Raw genomic sequence first — 15,270 nt, forward strand, 5'->3', positions numbered from 1 at the left:
TCTGAGTACCAAACTATATTTATTGTATACAGTAGTAAAAGACCACAAATAATGTACAAATCAGTAGAGAAACAAATAACATGATAAAGACCTGGGCCCCTTTTGTTGTAACGTTGTGGGTTTCTTTATTAACTAAACCGGGAGAACTCGAATTTATTCAGGGGAAAATGTGCTTATTTTGATGCAAAAATCCAAAACAGGAGAGCTTTAGTGATTTTAGATTAAGAATGCTCTTATATGGACTGGACGCACACAGAAACCGAAGTGAACTATTTCTATTTTTTTTCCCAAAAGGGAGTACATGACATTAAAATGCTAAGGAGGGCATCTGCGGGAGAAAAGCGTCAATCTCCTAGAACAGTATTTTAAGCTACAATACAAGACTGGATGAAGATTCTTAGCGTATAATACAAAGCGTGCTGTCGTGCACCGTCCCACGGCCGGGGACAGCTTGGGCGTCCCCCACAAACAAATATGTCGCATTTGCACTAATTTTAGGCCATTATTTTATCAAAGCAAAAACGTTAGGTGTTTCACAATAATATACTGAATTTACAGGACGAGGGCCCCGAGTGGGCGTCCATTCTATCCATGCAGCCATCTGTCAGTCTGAATAAATACTTGGCGGTACGCACGTGGGACAACGAGAAAGAAAAAAAGGAAGTAACCAAAAAGTACAGACTCCTTCTGTGTGGCCGATATTTAGCTTACATCCATTCTCTTGTGTCTGTACAGAAAAACCAGCGGGCGTCTATTCCGCGGCGGCACAGGGGTTACAAAACGCACATTTCTTTAGTGAAGCCGACTAAAAAGCAGAGCTTTTAAAAACAATTTCAAGGACAGCAGGGGTTCAGAAAAAAAAAAACATGAGGGAAAAATGAAATATGGGTGGCCCTTTGACGGACAGTAACACTACTCGATAGCCGTTGGTCCAATCACAGCCTGTGTTGCTCACTCACACCTAGAGAAAGTAGTGCCCCACCCCGAAGCCCAACATGACATAGCTTAACTGAACAAATGGTCAATAATAATAATAATAATAATAATAATAGCTGAGAGGTGCGATGACGGGTGATGATGTCAGAGGGGTGTGGTCTGATGGTGGCGGTCACTGAGGTGGGAGGGGCTTTAGCAGAGGCCGCCTGTCTGCTGCTGGAAAACGTCTATGGTGTCTTCGTCTTCCATCTCCAGCTACAAGAGGAAGACACACATTTTCCATTAGTAGACCATTGACTTATTTTTTTTGCAGAGTGGCATCCTCAAGAGGATTTTTACATAGAAAGACGCAGGGAGTAAGTAAGTAAGCGGATTTATCTTCAAGTGCAACTCATGCATTCAGACCAGTCCTTTTCAAATAGTGGGGTGCTATGCCAAGGGGTGTGTGTGTGTGCTTTATCAGTATCAGAGCTTAAAACCCAATTTGAAAACCGCAAAACGTGCCAATTGTAGCCATTAATCCTGAACTCCTTAATTTTACATATAAAACCCCCCCAGCACTAATTGCTTTATTATTTTTTTGTACATATGTGTTAGTCTTACATATTGTGCTTTTGAGTTATTGTTGCGATCTATTTGAACTTATTTATTGAGTTTATTTCATTTTTCAGTATCAAACAGTTCAAGTTGGTCAAAAATGCCTGTAGTTAAAATAAGGAAAGTTTTTTTTCAAATTGTAGGCAAACAGATGCACTTTTGAATATTTTGTTTCAGACTAAAAACAATGTTTATATGTTTATTCATTATTAGTGGATCTTTCTTTTTTTCTTGTTTTATTTTCATTTAATTTTAATAAAACACAGCACCAACATAAACCAGTTTAAAAAGCTTTTTAAATCATTTATCATTAGTAAATATAAGAAAGAAGAGCAAACATTGTTTTAGAAAGACAATAATATATAATATGTATATAAATACAATTTATGATTTCATAATTATACATAGGTTATATTCAAATGTATATATTACCACTTTATATGGAATTTAAATAAATTGTGTATATATAATATATATATATATATATATAAGTGTACAAATGTATATGTTTGATTTAAATGGTAAACTGTGTATATGAGACGTGTGCTACATATATGTTGCTTATATATTGTTTAAAAAAAAAAAAGTAATATAAGTGAAGCATGTTTTAGATTTTATATATTTTTAACCTTGTTCTTGTTGTGATGGGGTAGGTTTATATAAGCGTTGCTTCAACCTACACCCTTTCGGCTCAATCATTGCTCAAATGAGTGTTTTTTTTCCTTTCTTTTCTTTTCTTGTTGTTGTTCTTTGTTTTATGTGAAGATTGCCGAAATAAAATACATTGATTGATTGATAAGGATACAATGTTATGCAGAGGTGTACTTATAGCAATTTTATAGAAAAATAGTACTATTTATTGTCACAGTGGCGGGTGCGGCGTATGGGAGTGGCTTTTTCTTCTTCCTCGGGGGGCGTAACAGAAAATAATTGCGAAGCAAGACTGATTTATTGAAGTGTTTAAGCGTATTACTACTACAGTGGAATTAATTACAACTTATTTTTACACTTGCACGCCAGTTACAACAGTTAAAAAGACAAATGTGCATTGGACTGTTTTGTTTTAACAACTCAATATCACACATGCAAACATTTGTACAGTTAAATATGTGGGCAAAGGGTTTTATGATGGCTATGGGACTTCAGGGAACCGCAAGAAATTATTTTTATTCCAACTATGGGAGTTAAAAACAAAGGAGGAAGTTGACCAGAAGAGTTTGTTCCTGACATTGTGGGATCCCCTAAACTGACAGAGCGAGGGGTTCTTACCTGCGAAGGTGTATCAGTCTCATTGATTGGCTGGCCGTCAAACCTGAACCTGATCTGCCTTATTGATAGTCCCTGTAATGAAGAAAACAGTAAGGAGTTGGTACAAGGCATTCATTATCAGACGGACAGATTCATGCGAAGTTTAAATTGAAATCGTACTTTGTTTTTGGCGTCACATAGTGGTCACAATAATTAATTGAAAGGTGCCCTATTGTGCAAAACCAACTTTTCTACCTATTGGTACCTACTGTTGTGTATTTGGGATCTGCATTACTACCTAAAACTGGAGAGCGGATATATTTATAAAACAACCTTGCCTTCCTTAATTTTTCTTCCAAGCGAGCCGTTTGGAATTTGCTCTGCCCTGTGACGTCAGCAGCATTCTCCATATATGATAAGTATTTACCCATGGTGCTTTGCGCGAGTCTGCCATTGTAGTCGGTGCTGTAATCAATAGGCTCATTTTGGGCTGGCCTCTTGTTGTGGAGCAGACTGGCTCGTACATGCATATGCATCCTCCACTGATACCATTTCTAATCCAAAGTAGCGAGTAGTTTGAACTTAATTTTTCGGTAGCCTCGCTATGGAAGCGCTAAAAACTACAACATGGATGATGGGGAGAAGACGCTGTCGAAGTGCAGCCACATTAATAAAACTGCCGACAAAACGGCGCAAACCCTAAGAGACGGTCAGAAAATGTCTCCAAAACGGTCTGTAAAAAAAAACTATGTATTATTTTGACCAAAGATCCACCATTGGACGCCGTGGCTTGGTTGGTAGAGTGCCCATCCCAGCAACTTGGGGGTTCCAGGCTCAATCCCCGCTTACGCCATCTTAGTGATGGCCGTTGTGTCCTTGGGCAAGACCTGCTCCCAGTGCCACCCAAACATAACCTAGATAATGGGTTTCACTATGTGAAGCGCTTTGTGTAACTAGAGAAAAGCGCTATATAAATATAATTCACTTAACACTACATGTTATGTAGACCACAGGGAAGTGTTTTAAATGTAGAAAAAAACATTATGGCTCTTTAAAGTTAATTAGGCTCATCACGCAGTAAGTTGAATGATGCGGACACGTTTTTTACTGGATACTTTCTAATACACTTCTGTCTTGAAGACTTTGTATGTGTAAGTAATATGCAACTATAATGATTGATACTTGTTTATATTGATAAATGTACTGTTTTAAACTGCCATATAAGGACTCTCATTACATATGTGTAGCTTGTGTGCTATTCTGTACTGAGCTTTTGTGACTGACTGCAATAAAATATAAGAAAATACCAACCTTGTGTGCTTATTGGAGGCTATTAGATGTTAACTGGTAGTCCTGCTCTGCAAAAGTAAACATGGTGCAGGACTGCTTGGATCGGAGATTTTAAACATAAGCCAATATAAGTGGATACATGTTTTTAGCGACATTTGACTGTTGTTCAGTACCAATGTTGGATCCGGACACCCCTAGAAATAACTAAAGATCTGTCAAAATGCATTTCTAATTACATATTTTTCTTGTGTTGAAATAATAACTGTTTAAAGCAAATAACCGGCGAGAACAAACAACATATTCAAAGCTAAACAGCCCTGGTAATTGAAGCCTGAGGAAACCAAAGTGTGGATACTTGCAAAGCTCAAGACTTGTGAGGTGTTTTGGGGGCTACCAAGTTTGAGAACCATTAGTTGAGGAACTGGAAGATAGCAGACTCATGTATCTGCTACTCTAAACACAAAAACGATCCAGAAAAAAAAAACATTATAAAGAAAATGTAACTGGAAAATGCCCTGAATCTCTCCAAAAAAAGAGATGACAGATATGCTGCAAGTTCACGGAGAAATTGTAAGTTAGGTAAGAATGGAACGCCCCAAAAAAGTTAAAACCACTTTTGTACAAACGGATTAAAAAGGTAAACTTTTCAATACTGGTATTTTACAACATCATGCAGCCACCATCTACATAACGGATGTGTGTGTTAAAAGGAGACCAAGTGTAAAAAAAAATTGTAAATTTTTCCACCTATTCAAAATCTTCATGGGGTTCACCCCTTAGGCCTGACTTCCCCATTAAAGTACCAGTAGACTGGAAAAACAAGTTGACTTCATGTGCTTAATTGTATCCATTAGAGGTGGGAATAATTGGGCACCTTACAATTCAGGAGCTAACAAATCGATTATTAATGCAACTTTAATTCATGTATATTGATGCAGTTTGACATTTCTTTTCGTTTCACTAAATAAGCGTTCATAACTTGCAACTTAAAATCTGCGATGCATCTAAAAATCGATTATTTCTCCCACCTTTAGTATCCATTAAAACAATACCCAATTGTGTTTTCAATCCACAAAGTATGTGAAAATACCATCTAAACATCGCCAAATGTCACAAATTTAGTCTGCCATTTGGAATGTTACGCTCTGAATACCGTTAGCTATTTCTGTAGATTGACATCACTGTAGTAACGCCTCTGCACTCTTATCAGTCATACTGGAAATACGCAAAAATAGAAAGACATGTAGAAAGAGATGTGCTGTCTATCATTCACAATCCCAATGTAAAGTGTGCACACATTTTTTTAATGCATTTTAAGTCATAAAAAAATAAAAAGTCCGCTAACAATGAAGTCAATAGGGTCTCTCTATTTTGCCAACAAAACTCTCTAAATACCTTTTCAAAACCAGCAAACAATATTATATTTACATCTTGTGGCCTGAATATTAACTAATTAGTAAAAATGTTGTTATAAGCGCTAAGAGAGATTAAGTATTTTTTAGCACGGAAAACTGAGCGCTAACTATAGTTTATGTTGCACTTTAATGTAATTATAAAATGAAACTGAAGATGGCAGTAATGCAAAATATATTAATGCAAACTGCCATAAAACTGTTAAGACGAAGCTTATGCAACACTGCAGCATTGATGTCTTGTTTGCTGCCGCCCACATCATCGTGTCTTGGCTTGTCAAAACGAGTCTAGATTATATGGATAATAGGAGGATTTAGCCTTGAATCTAAAAGTTTTTAATCTGTGAAATTCAGTTTATATCCAAAGATTTAGACAAACACGCTACAACAGAAGACAGCATTAGACTCTGGAGCAACTTTTTTTTTTTTTAACTCTCTGGATTAAAATTAATCATTCATCTAAACGGGAAGATATGGAGATCCTATCAGCCCTCACAGTGAGAGCAGACATTGTACAGTAAGCAATCATTTTATTATGTTTGTATTTCTTGTTTAGCACTTAGCAATACTGCGAAATGATGCTTAGTGTTTTTATCAAAGTTGGATCTTTTATCAGAGCTTCTAAAAGTTGTAGCTCACCCTTCTTATATTCAGGATCAATTATATAAGGTTCTGGACCATTTCTCAAAATGTCTCGGGAATCTCCTTGAGATGATACCATTTTGATCATATCTATTTATTCATAAACTTTAGGACTCTTTCGAGGTCATAAATATGATAACAGCTTCAATATAGAGGCAACTCGTTTTTCCCATATATTGGTACCTTATAAACTTTTGTTTCGTGGGCTTGCAGCATGTCTCTTGTGCGCAGCATTTCCACATTGCAAATTTAATGGTGTTGGGACATTTCTGTTTGGAGCGTTTGGAGGCTGCTGCCTGTTTACCTCTGCCGGTCACCGTAAAATGGCGTCCGGTCGTTGAAACTTACCTGTCGTTCGCAGTACGCCTTCATGAGTTTACTGAGGGATGTGTGCCTTTTGATTTTGAACTGGACCACTGAGCCATCTTGCCCCGCAACCTTCAGGTTGATGTGGTCATTCTCGGTCTTGACACCCTCCTGCAAACACAATCACGCAAAGTCAGGCCCCGTTTACACTAAGCCGGATAAGGTTGACCAGGGTAAATCCCCCCTAACCTTATCCGTGTCCACACACACAACAATGCCACCGTTTAAGACCCCCGCCACCCACCGTCTGGCGGCGCAACGCGACCTAAAACCTCCAGCTTTTTTTATGTGTGCAAGTTCTTAAATTTAACTTATCTGAACATTAGCCAGTGTTATGGTATTTTAATTAACTGGAATCCAGTGTGCTGTAAGACCCTATTGTAGTGAATCACACCTGAGACATCATAAATGTATCCATCCATCTTTAATAAACAAGTAAAAGTACACCATGTGACAAAGAACATTTTACAACAATCAATCTAGGGATCTAGATATCTGGTTTGAACACTCCTCACTCTTTTGCCTTCACCCTCATTGTGCATTCGTTTATGGTGACTTTATATACTCTGGACCTAGACGTTGAGTGCGCGACCTATACGGCGGACATTAATTTATACAGGCTGCTTTGCCAGTCCAAAAACATTTGTAGTTTTCCGTAGTCTTCCCTCGACGAACAGGAAATACAAAGCACATGCTAAATTTTTAAAAATCACATCCACGGGAGCCCGCATTCTCGCCGTCTCTCCTTCAAACAAATTGACAAGGTTTTTCAGCAAGTAGAAATACAGATGACCCGGACATTCTTAAGTGCTCTTGCCGTATGAGAAGTGCTGTATCCGAAATAGCTGCAATCGCTTTCTCTAGGGTATTTATGTGTGATTTCCACAAGCATCAGTACAGATGGAAGGAGAAACACGTACATGTCTGGATGACCTGCCTCCATATTTCCAGTGGTTAGCTCCAAGTTAGGAAACCGCTTTATTATGAAGCTGGCTGTGCTTCTTTCTGACGTCACTTCCTCTCCAAACTCTGTTTGTAAATGAACAATAAGTCCACACAAAGCCAAGAGCCGGAGATTCAAGAAATACACAGCACACTTACCAGTGTAAAAAAATATCCGAGGGGGCTTAAATAATAGTTTAGTGTGGCTGGAATGGTGTTTAGGCTAAGTAATTATTTGTTTATGGGGTTATCCGGCTTAGTGTAGACATGGCCTCAGACCAGTGGTTCTCAAATGGGGGTACGCATACTCCTGGGGTACTTGAAGGTATGCCAAGGGGTACGTGAGATGTATGAAAAATATTCTAAAAATAGCAACAATTCAAAAATCCTTTATAAATATATTTTTTGAATAATACTTCAACAAAATATGAATGTAAGTTCATAATCTGTGAAAAAAAATACAACAAGGCAATATACAGTGTTGACAGATAGATTTTTTTGTGGACATGTTCCATAGATATTGATGTTAAAGATTTCTTTTTTGGTGAAGAAATGTTAAGAATCAAGTTCATGAATCCAGATGGATCTCTTTTACAATCCGCAAAGAGGGCACTTTAAGTTGATGATTACTTCTATGTGTAGAAATCTTTATTTATAATGGAATCATTTGTTCATTTTTTAACAAGTTTTTAGTTATTTGTATATCTTTTTTTTCCAAATAGTGCAAGAAAGACCACTACAAATGAGCAATATTTTGCACTGTTTTACAATTTAATAAATCAGAAACTGATGACATAGTGCTGTATTGTATTTCTCTATCTCTTTTTTTCAACCAAAAATGCTTTCCTCTGATTAGAGCAGGGGTCGGCAACCTTTACAACTCAAAGAGCCATTTTGACCCATTTCACAAAGCAAAGAAACAATGGGAGCCACATAATGAAATACTGCATATAGAGGGGTTTTTTTTGCATTGTGCTATGTATAAACCAGGGGTCTCCGACACGCGGCCCTAACCTTAATATGAAAATTTAATGACAGCGTCACACCTGCCAACCCTCCCAATTTTCCCGGGAGACTCCCGAATTTCAGAGTAATTATTCTCTAGAATGTATGCTAGTCTTCACCCAATGAACAATAATAAGGGCGTACAATGATGGCACTACCGCTAGCACCCTCTACAGCTTGTACAAATAGCTTGCCAGCCCAAAGAATAGTTTGACGAGCCTATTGCAAACACACGTAAGAGACTGCAAGGCATCTTTATTCAACAGCAATACAGGTCACACTGAGGGTGGCCGTTTAAACAACTTTAGCACTCTTACTAATATGCACCACACTGTGAACCCACACCAAACAAGAATGACAAACACATTTCAGGAGAACATCCGCACTATAACACAACATAAACACGACAGAACAAATGGTGGTAGTTGGGTATTCTGGGTATTTGTTCTGTCGTGTTCATATTGTTATAGTGCGGATGTTTACCTGAAATATGTTTGTCATTCTTGTTTGGTGTGGGTTCACTGTGTGGCGCATATAAGTAAGAGAGCTAAAGTTGTTTATATCACAACCCTCAGTGTGACCTGTATGGCTGTTGAACAACTATGCCTTGCAGTAGCGTATGCGTTCAGATTAGGGGTGTAACGGTACGTGTATTTGTATTGAACCGTTTCGGTACGGGGATTTTGGTCCGGTTCGGAGTTGTACCGAACGTCACGGAGATATTAAGTAGCGCACCGCACGTTGTGTAAACAATGCACTCTGAGGCATTACTAGGACACCGACTTAAATAAGTTGAAAAAATTATTCGGGTGTTAGCATTTAGTGGTCAATTGTACGGAATATGTACTGTACTGTGCAAGCTACTAATAAAAGTTTCAATCAATCAAAAAAAAAAAAACAACACACGGCATGCTAGCAGCGATCAAGGTATATGATAGACCGACCACACCTCCTCTTTTCACGGGATATGTCCTCTTTGCGGAGCTGTCCAGGTGGAGTTTCTTAATTGCCTCAAATGTCTGGCATTTTAAGTTAAGGGTTGTGTGTATTTTCAATGTACGTTCGGGGTCAAGAAGGGGTTAAAAACAAAAACAATAGTGGGGCACGGCAGCGGCATAGAGAGCGAGAGAGTTATGATAAACGCGCATGGGTCGCCAGGTTCTGCTTTTTAACCATAGATTTATCAGATTTCATTTTTCATCATCTCTAGCAGGGGTGTCAAAAGTGTGCCCCGGAGGCCATTTGCGGCTCACCGCTAATGTTTTAAAGGCCCACGACACATTCTAAAAATACTATTAAAAAAAACAAAAACAAACAAAAGTGAAATAAAAAAGCTTAAAGGCTAAATGTAATTTAGAAAAAGTTGCAAAGTTGACTAATAAAACAAAGCTGTTTTTTTTTCTTTCAAATTGTCATTGCTCAAAACATTATTTGAATGAAAATCAATGTTATTACGAATCATTGACCTATCCAAGTTTCCGATTACTTCACATCAAATATTCCACTAAGAAAAATATTTTCGGTGGAAGATTTAGCAAATTTCTTAAATAAATAATCACAAAATGTATATTTTGTTGTTAAATAAATAAATGGGTTGTACTTGTATAGAGCTTTTCTACCTTCAAGGTACTCAAAGCGCTTTGACACTACTTCCACATTTACCCATTCACACACACTTTCACACACTGATGGAGGGAGCTGCCATGCAAGGCGCTAACCAGCACCCATCAGGAGCAAGGGTGAAGTGTCTTGCTCAGGACACAACGGACGTGACGAGGTTGGTACTAGGTGGGAATTGAACCAGGGACCCTCGGGTTGCGCACCGCCACTCTACCACTGCGCCACGCCGTCCCGTCGCTTGTTTTCTTACTGTACCGAAAATTAACCGAACCGTGACCTCTGAATCGAGCATTTTTGGGACGGTTACACCCCTATTTCAGATAGAGATCGCATCCAAAATGTGACCGGCCAGCCGGCACGCATGGTGAGAATCCTGGCGGGGGATGACATGTAGAAAAGGTGTTCGAGGCATTGTCATCACGGCACGTCCTCAAAGTTGTTGTCTGGGTGAAAATCGAGAAATGTTTCTGTTAGAGACACTAAAATTTGGAAATCTACCGGACTTCTCCGGGCGGTCGGCAAGTATGCGGCTGAGCCACACCAGAGTGGTCGAAGAGCCGCATGTGGCTCCGGAGCTGCGGGTTGCCGACCCCTGGATTACAGGCTACTTGAATTTAAAAAAAAAAGGTTCACAGGGGGTACATCACTGAAAAAAGGTTGAGAATCACTGCCTTAGACGACACATTGCACGTACAATATCGCAATGTTAGGGATTGTGACGTCATCGTTAGTAACGGTTAGTTTAATTAACAGCTAACCCGGGAGATATTTTAACAAATTCAGCATCCGTTAAGATAATACAAATTTAACCGGTGCAAATAAAACGACGCTTTTTTTATTTTATTTTATTTTTGTTCACAACAAACATAACCCCACATTGAGGCCTCTTATTTAGGCTATGCTAACGTTAGCATTTAGCTCGGGGGCTAGCAGCTGAGCGCCCCGGTCACTCGCAAAGGAGGATTTTAAACATTGTTTAGCATCGCTACAAAGCTTGGTTTTGTCGCAATGTTGCTAAACCAGCCCGGAAGCCAATAAAAAGACAAGAAATGCCAAGTCTGTGTTGTAAATGACTTCGCCGATTCCATCGCATTCGCTAGCGTCCTATTGTGGCGGCTACAACTGCGGCATTTGCGCACATCGCGTGGCTCCCACAAAGAAAAAGAAAAAACATCCGCAAACGACAATTTACCGTTCGAACGCGATGATTTAATCCCTCTGTACTGAAAATGTTCAAAAGTTTGAATGCAATTTGAACAGATTCAGGAGGATTCAATGTAAAAAAACCCACCGGGCGGGAAGTCATTCATTTGCGAAACAAACACTTGCGCCAATTGAGAGAAAAACGTGCAAAGCAGGCCATTTTTTTTCCCAACACTGCACATTACATGAACGCATCACTTTAAAGATATTATTTTCAACACTCACCTTTGGCTTTTCCTCTGACATGGCTGCTGGGTTTTTTGGTGAGGCGGTTAACCGGCGAGAGAGGGGGAACAATAGTGAGAAGTGATTGTTTTTATTTTCGCTGTGTCTTCCTGTCGCCTTCTGTCCTCGCTTCTCCTCCTCCGGTGACGGGCGCGCGCGCGGGACCGCTATGGCAATTAAGGGATTGGACGACGCCAAACACGTGACCGATGAATCTCGGGAGCGCGTTGGCGGGAGCGCGCGGACTTGCAGAAATAGTTCACGCGAACTGGAAAGCCTATTAGTTGGGCTGGGAATCGTTGGGTGTCCCACGATTCGATTCAATATCGATTCTTGGGGTCGCGATTCGATAATATATCGATTTTTTTTCCGATTCAACGGGATTCTCGATTCAAAAACGATATTTTTCCGATTCAATCAATCAATCAATCAATCAATGTTTACTTATATAGCCCTAAATCACTAGTGTCTCAAAGGGCTGCACAAACCATAACACAAACCACTACGACATCCTCGGTAGGTCCACATAGAACCTTGGAGAGGAGGAAAGCAATGGATGTGGAGCGGGTCTAACATGATACTGTGAAAGTTCAATCCATAATGGATCCAACACAGTCGCAAGAGTCCAGTCCAAAGCGGATCCAACACAGCAGCGAGAGTCCCGTTCACAGCGGAGCCAGTAGGAAAACCTCCCAAGCGGAGGCGGATCAGCAGCGCAGAGATGTCCCCAGCCGATACACGGGTGAGCAGTACATGGCCACCGGATCGGACTGGACCTCCTCCACAAGGGAGAGTGGGACATAGGAGAAAAAGATAAGAAGCGGCAGATCAACTGGTCTAAAAATGGAGTCTATTTAAAGGCTAGAGTATACAAATGAGTTTTAAGGTGAGACTTAAATGCTTCTACTAAGGTGGCATCTCGAACTGTTACCGGGAGGGCATTCCAGAGTACTGGAGCCCGAAATGAAAACGCTCTATAGCCCGCAGACTTTTTTTGGGCTTTGGGAATCACTAATAAGCCGGAGTCCTTTGAACACAGATTTCTCGCCGGGACATATGGTACAATACAATCGGCAAGATAGGATGGAGCTAGACCGTGTAGTATTTTATACGTAAGTAGTAAAACCTTAAAGTCACATCTTAAGTGCACAGGAAGCCAGTGCAGGTGAGCCAGTACAGGCGTAATGTGATCAAACTTTCTTGTTCTTGTCAAAAGTCTAGCAGCCGCATTTTGTACCAACTGTAATCTTTTAATGCTAGACATGGGGAGACCCGAAAATAATACGTTACAGTAGTCGAGGCGAGACGTAACAAACGCATGGATAATGATCTCAGCGTCTTTAGTGGACAGAATGGAGTGAATTTTAGCGATATTACGGAGATGAAAGAAGGCCGTTTTAGTAACGCTTTTAATGTGTGACTCAAAGGAGAGAGTTGGGTCAAAGATAACACCCAGATTCTTTACCGTGTCGCCTTGTTTAATTGTTTGGTTGTCAAATGTTAGAGTTGTATCATTAAATAGAGGTCGGTGTCTAGCAGGACCGATAATCAGCATTTCCGTTTTTTTGGCTGGATTCTGTATTCATTCAATACATAGGATTTCAGCAGGATCTACTCCAGTCTGCTGACATGCTAGCAGAGTAGTAGATTTTTTTTTTTTAAGTTTTTATAATTATAAAGGACAATGTTTTATCAACTGATTGCAATAATGTAAATTTGTTTTAACTATTAAAGGCCTACTGAAATGAGATTTTCTTAGCAGAATCGCACAACGTATTCGAATCGATTTTTTCCCACACCCCTACCTATTACCGTGTTTTACTAAACTGTAGGTTTAACAAATCATGTTTGAAACTTTTTTTTCTTCTCTCTTCGTTTTTTCTTAGTTTATTTCGAACATGACATACCTACAACATTATTCATCAGGCAATTTCATATCATTTCACAATACATCATGTCCGAAAAGGAGTAGGAAGAAGCAAAGCCTATTTAATCCTACGTCTTTCCCACATTTACAAATACCGTATTTCCTTGAATTGCCGCCGGGGCGCTAATTATTTTAAAACCCCTTCTCACTCCTGCGCTTACCAAAGGCATGTGGTAAAAGTAAGCAAGCATGTGGCAGCATAGCTCGGTTGGTAGAGCGGCCGTGCTAGCAACTTGAGGGTTGCAGGTTCGATTCCCGCTTCCGCCATCCTAGTCACTGCTGTTGTGTCCTTGGGCAAGACACTTTACCCACCTGCTCCCAGTGCCACCCACACTGGTTTAAATGTAACTTAGATATTGGGTTTCACTATGTAAAGCGCTTTGAGTCACTAGAGAAAAGCGCTATATAAATATAATATATATTTCACAATTATTTTAAAACCTCTTCTCACTCCGGCACTTACCAAAGGCATGCAGTAAAAATTTGAGTGTGATGTAAGCTTGGACCTTAAATCCTACTGAATAGCTCTTAATCTTCTTCCCTTTATGCGATTTCAAATTACCGGTATTGAAATCAGCCTCCTCCATTTTGAAAATGATGACAGGGGAAGTGTCACTCGTGACATCACAAGTTTGACCAGGCGGTAATACTCAGCATGCTCTAATTATTTTGCGAAGCGAGTTTGACCCGGCAGTAATTCAAGGCAGGCGCATACTATATACCCTGCGGCCATTCAAGGAAATACGGTATATCGATTTTTTTCGATTCAACGCGATTCCCGATTCAAAAACAATATTTTTTCGATTCAAAAGGATTCTGTATTCATTCAATACATAGGATTTCAGCAGGATCCGCCCCAGTCTGCTGACATGCTAGCAGAGCTGTAGATTTAAAAAAAAAAAAAAAAAAAAGCTTTTCTAGTGATAGTCATCATTGTCACCCACGTCCCACTGGGTGTGAGTTTTCTTTGCCCTTATGTGGGCTCTACCGAGGATGTCGTTGTGGTTTGTGCAGCCCTTTGAGACACTATTGATTTAGGGCCATATTAAATAATAAATATAAATAATCATTGGTTGATTGATTATAATTATAAAGGACAATGTTTTATCAACTGATTGCAATAATGTAAATTTGTTTTACCTATTAAAGGCCTACTGAAATGAAATTTTGTTATTTAAACGGGGATAGCAGGTCCATTCTGTGTCATACTTGATCATTTTGCGATATTGCCATATTTTTGCTCAAAGGATTCAGTAGAGAACATCGACGATAAAGTTCGCAACTTTTGGTCGCTAATAGAAAAGCCCTGCGGTTAATAATTTATTTGTCGTTATTTATATTTTCTGAATACATTATGTGATTATGTTTATCAGTCAATTCATTGGTGTTAATTTTCAATCAAGATAAAAAAATATCAAAATCAAATTACAGGATGTTATCTACGTAGCATGATACTTTTCTTCAACTAATATACTTAACATTATATGGTTTATTTTGTACATATGTAGCATCATCTACAAAGATATAATTAATTGCTATTGTGACATCAATCAATCAATCAATTTTTATTTATATAGCCCTAAATCACAAGTGTCTCAAAGGGCTGCACAAACCACTATGACATCCTCTTAAGAACCCACATAAGGGCAAGGAAAACTCACACCCAGTGGGACGTCGGTGACAATGATGTCTATGAGAACCTTGGAGAGGACCACATATGTGGGCAACCAAACCCCCTCCCCGCACTAGGGGACCGAAAGCAATGGATGTCGAGCGGGTCTAACATGATACTGTGAAAGTTCAATCCATAATGGCTCCAACACAGCCGCAAAAGTTCAGTTCAAAGCGGGTCCAAGA

At 39.4% G+C, this 15,270-nt stretch overlaps 1 protein-coding gene across 1 annotated transcript; it reads right to left on the reverse strand.

Moving 5' to 3' along the window:
- Positions 1 to 11,651, reverse strand: sumo3a (small ubiquitin like modifier 3a). Its single transcript, XM_061896114.1, has 4 exons — positions 11,487 to 11,651; positions 6,474 to 6,602; positions 2,803 to 2,874; positions 1 to 1,191 (listed from the first exon to the last, which is right to left on the reverse strand). The coding sequence occupies exons 1-4, from the start codon at positions 11,505 to 11,507 to the stop codon at positions 1,129 to 1,131; spliced, it is 285 nt and encodes a 94-aa protein (XP_061752098.1). The 5' UTR covers positions 11,508 to 11,651; the 3' UTR covers positions 1 to 1,128.
- Between the last annotated feature and the right edge of the window lie 3,619 nt (positions 11,652 to 15,270).

The sequence above is a fragment of the Nerophis ophidion genome, linkage group LG03, assembly GCF_033978795.1.
Source record: "Nerophis ophidion isolate RoL-2023_Sa linkage group LG03, RoL_Noph_v1.0, whole genome shotgun sequence".
In the NCBI taxonomy this organism is placed as follows: Eukaryota; Metazoa; Chordata; class Actinopteri; order Syngnathiformes; family Syngnathidae; genus Nerophis; species Nerophis ophidion.

Bases quoted from the DNA above. Each gene is read 5' to 3' on its own strand.
- sumo3a (XM_061896114.1), bottom strand. From the start codon at position 11,507: ATGTCAGAGGAAAAGCCAAAG. The intron at 6,603-11,486 runs GTGAGTGTTGAA...TTGTGTTTGCAG, and splicing joins TGTCAGAGGAAAAGCCAAAG to GAGGGTGTCAAGACCGAGAA. The intron at 1,192-2,802 runs GTAAGAACCCCT...TTCCTCTTGTAG, and splicing joins AGACTGATACACCTTCGCAG to CTGGAGATGGAAGACGAAGA.